At 34.1% G+C, this 3,637-nt stretch overlaps 1 protein-coding gene across 1 annotated transcript in view; it reads right to left on the bottom strand.

The window, feature by feature from the left end:
- Window positions 1–2,396: 2,396 nt before the first annotated feature.
- Window positions 2,397–3,637, bottom strand: part of LOC141847511 (phosphatidylserine decarboxylase proenzyme 1, mitochondrial-like) — a 12,548-nt gene continuing 11,307 nt past the window's right edge. Inside the window, exon 6 of the mRNA XM_074735570.1 lies at window positions 2,397–2,485. Within this exon, the coding sequence (XP_074591671.1) occupies window positions 2,397–2,485 (89 nt within the window). The remainder of the gene's footprint in view (window positions 2,486–3,637) is intronic.

The following is a 3,637-nucleotide window of genomic DNA, read 5'->3' as shown; positions in this document are numbered from 1 at the left end:
AATCAATTTAGTTTCAATTTAACCTGATCAAACAGCCATTGCAGTGACCCTAGGTTATACTCAGGCTTAAGTTAGATCATATTTAATCCAGATCATTACAACCCATGAAATCCATAGTATGATAGCAATTTTTGTTTCCTTTCTGCAAATTCATTAATCACTTAATGATGAATATCTTGTATGATATTAATTTATTTTTTTATTTATTTGATTATAGATGGGTGATCAAAACGATAAACATAATGATTTCATTAAGTTGCATCGTATGCATCAACTCGCATCGGCACAAGTTGTTTGTTTGGTTGCGGCTTGGTATGCGCGAAATAGGGACAAACAAAGTAATCAAACAGAGCAAGTTCTTTGACATTCTTCCTTGCGCAATGCAATTGAAAGAGCTTTTGGAGTTCTTAAGAAGAGATTTGCTATTATAGGAAGTTCAACAGAGCCAAATTATGGAATTGAAACTCAAACAGAAATTATTCTCTGTTGTTGTATTTTGCACAATTATTTGATTAATGTTGATCCAGATGAGGGATTGCTTGCCGAGGTTGATGCTGAACTTAATAATAATAGTGATCATCAAGAAGAAAATCATAGAAATAGAGATGACAATGAAGATGCAAGAAGGGGAGAATTGATTAGGGATTCCATAGCTGCGGCTATGTGGTTAGATTATAATATTTGATATTTATGTTAATTTGTTTATCTTGTGGTTTTGGACAAATTTTCTTGTAATTGGATGATTGTGAATGTTGACATTTTAATTTATTATGTTACTTGAATGTTATATCATATGACTATTTATGGGATTGTATGTTTGATTGTTACTATATTTTAATTTTTAAGGATGCCAAAAAAGAAGGACTGGCAAAGTGAAAATGCAAGTGCAAACAAGGCGAATAATCAATGTGTTTGGAATAAAGTAATGGATGATGCTCTTATTGATGCATATTTGAACCAACATAATATAGGCAACAGGGTTGGCGGAACCTTTACTACACATGCATTCGAAAATATTGTGAATGAATTGAAAGAAAAATTTCCTGACAAATTTATCGATAAGGATAAGGTTCAAAATCGCATGAAACATATTAAAAGAGGCTGGTTTTCATGTTATGATATATTCAAAAATGGTATGAGTGGTTTTGCATGGGATCCCATCACAGAATTCTTCAGTGCTGAACCTGAAGTTTGGCAACAACTAATTGAGGTGTGTATGCATTTAAAAAATATATTTGATTTTCTTTTGTGATACTATCTATGAATGAATATTTGATACAATTATCTTGTAATTTGTAGATCAAACCAGCAGCTGCCGAATGGAAGAGCAAGCCTATTCGAAATTATGAAAAGTTAGTTCAATTATATGGGAAAGATAGGGCTACAGGACAACATGCCAACACTGCGTCAGAAATGCGAAAGAAAAGGACTAGCATGGAAGTGGAGAATAATATTGGTGAAAATCAGTTCGAAACCATTGATGAAGTTGATCTTTTGATCTCTCAACAAGAAATTCATTTGGATAATTCAAATGCAATTAATGAGGATGTTCAAATTCCAACTCCTAATTCTGAACCAACTAAATCTCAAGCTAACTCTTTTGTTGGAGCATCATCAAAGAACAAGAGTGCAAAGAAAGGTAAAGTTGATGATGACAGTATAAGCAAAGCAATTGACCATGTAGCTCAAGCCATTATGAGTTCAACACATGAAATGGTTAAGTCAAATGAACTTCCCATTCCTGAGAATAAAGTGTGGAGCTTGTTGACTCAATTAGGTGTTGAGCAATATAAAATTTCTAAATGCTATTTGTATCTTGTTGAACGCCCGAAGATGTTGAAAGCTTTACTTAGATGCCCTTTGGAATATCGCAAAAATTTATTATTCCAAATGATGGATAGAGAGAATCTACTGCATGATTAGTTTGTTACTTGTTAGATGCAATATATTTGGATATTATGTAATATGCATTTGGATGCTATGTACTTGGATGATTTTGGATGTTTGGTAAACTATTATTATTTAATGTAAGACTTGTTACTTGATGCTATATCCTTGGATGCTATGTACTTGGATGATTTTGGATGTTTGATAAATTATTATTATTTAATGTAAGATTGGTTACTTGATGCTATGTACTTGGATGTTATGTCCTTGCCGTGGACTTAATTTAGACTAAATTTTAGTATGTGTTAGCCATAAATAAATCCTCAGTAAATTTGTGATATATTGCAGTAACTTCAGAAGAACAAAAACAAAGGATTCAGAGTCCAAACAAGATACATGAAGTAGACAACAGTAGGAATCACTCACCTGCCGATAAGATACATTCAGAAATCAGGAATAATTAGAAGCTATTGTCAAGAAGATTTACATGGACTAGAGTATGTGGCATGTCAATACTCCAGTTTCTGGAAACAATCAAGCTGCTCTGCTACAACAGGATTTATCTTAACAGCCTCAACATTGCGACCTCCACCAAAAACTGAGTCGGAAAAATGCAACATTTAGTTGCATCAAGCAGCAAGCAGTAAAAAATCAATAACAGTAACAAGGTCGATTTAGTAGCTCAAAGGTTTGCTAGTAGTCCCTTATGTTCCATAGCCATCATTTAGGCTTTCGATAGTGGTACTCATCCAGAGAAAGAGTCTGGTTGGGAGTATGGATGGTGTTTGGAATATTTTCCTTTTGATCAACCACTGGAGGTTTATGTAAGTTTTCGGTCATATCTATCTGATTTGCTCTTGTCCTACACTTGGAATTCTTCTTTCTGATTTCCGCAGTGTTAACTGCTTTGAGAATTATGTTGCTTCGTGAAATCAAGAACAAGGTTGATTCCAACCACATTTACAAGATTTTATGTTTATTTCTAAGATATTTATTTGCACATACATCCTATAAAATCTTAAATTTGTCGATACCTTCTTTACTAGTCAAGGATTGTATGATACTTATTATAGATTTATTTTAACAAGTAAGGATATTTTTAATTTTATATATTTAACCTTCATTTCCTTCCCCTTCCTCCCAAACAAGATAACACAGGTTATGTTAATGAACCTTCCCTTCCTCCCAAACAAGAAAAATATAAATACTTCTCTTCCCTTCCTTTTCCTCCCTTCCCCTTCCTTCCCCTTCCTTCCCCTTCCGTTAATGAACCTTTACCTCATCCCATCCAAACAGAGTGTTAGGTTCGGCAAAGGAGGAGGAACCGAATCAAAGCTATTTCTAGGGCAGCATTAGTTGATTTCTGAGATAAGATCTGGAATATCATTTGGTTTGGATCTTGATTAGTTGTCGATTAAGGTTGAATCTTGGTTAGTGCTTGATCGGTTGTTGAGTGATTTTTGATGGTTTCAGCTCTGTGAAATAGGTTAATGTTTTATTAGTTCTGGTCAATTTAGCTAGGGTTGTGTCCTGTTGTGTTGGTGAGATTGAGTGGTTTTGTTGAATGTATTTGTATGTGATCCTGTTGTAATGAGTTTTAGATGATTAAACTGTTAAAGGCTTCACCCTTGATTCCAGTAAGGTTATGATTGGTTGTGGGTTTTGGTTGAGATTAGTGGTTGTTGATGAGTTCTTGGATTGATCCGTAGGATGGATCTTCAAGGCTTGGTTAATCGGTTCAATGAACTCT

Source organism: Curcuma longa, chromosome 16, assembly GCF_044706935.1.
Source record: "Curcuma longa cultivar G26 ecotype Majalengka, Jawa Barat chromosome 16, ITB_CL_G26_1.1, whole genome shotgun sequence".
Classification (NCBI taxonomy): Eukaryota; Viridiplantae; Streptophyta; class Magnoliopsida; order Zingiberales; family Zingiberaceae; genus Curcuma; species Curcuma longa.
This window is presented reverse-complemented; position numbering and strand designations above follow the sequence as displayed.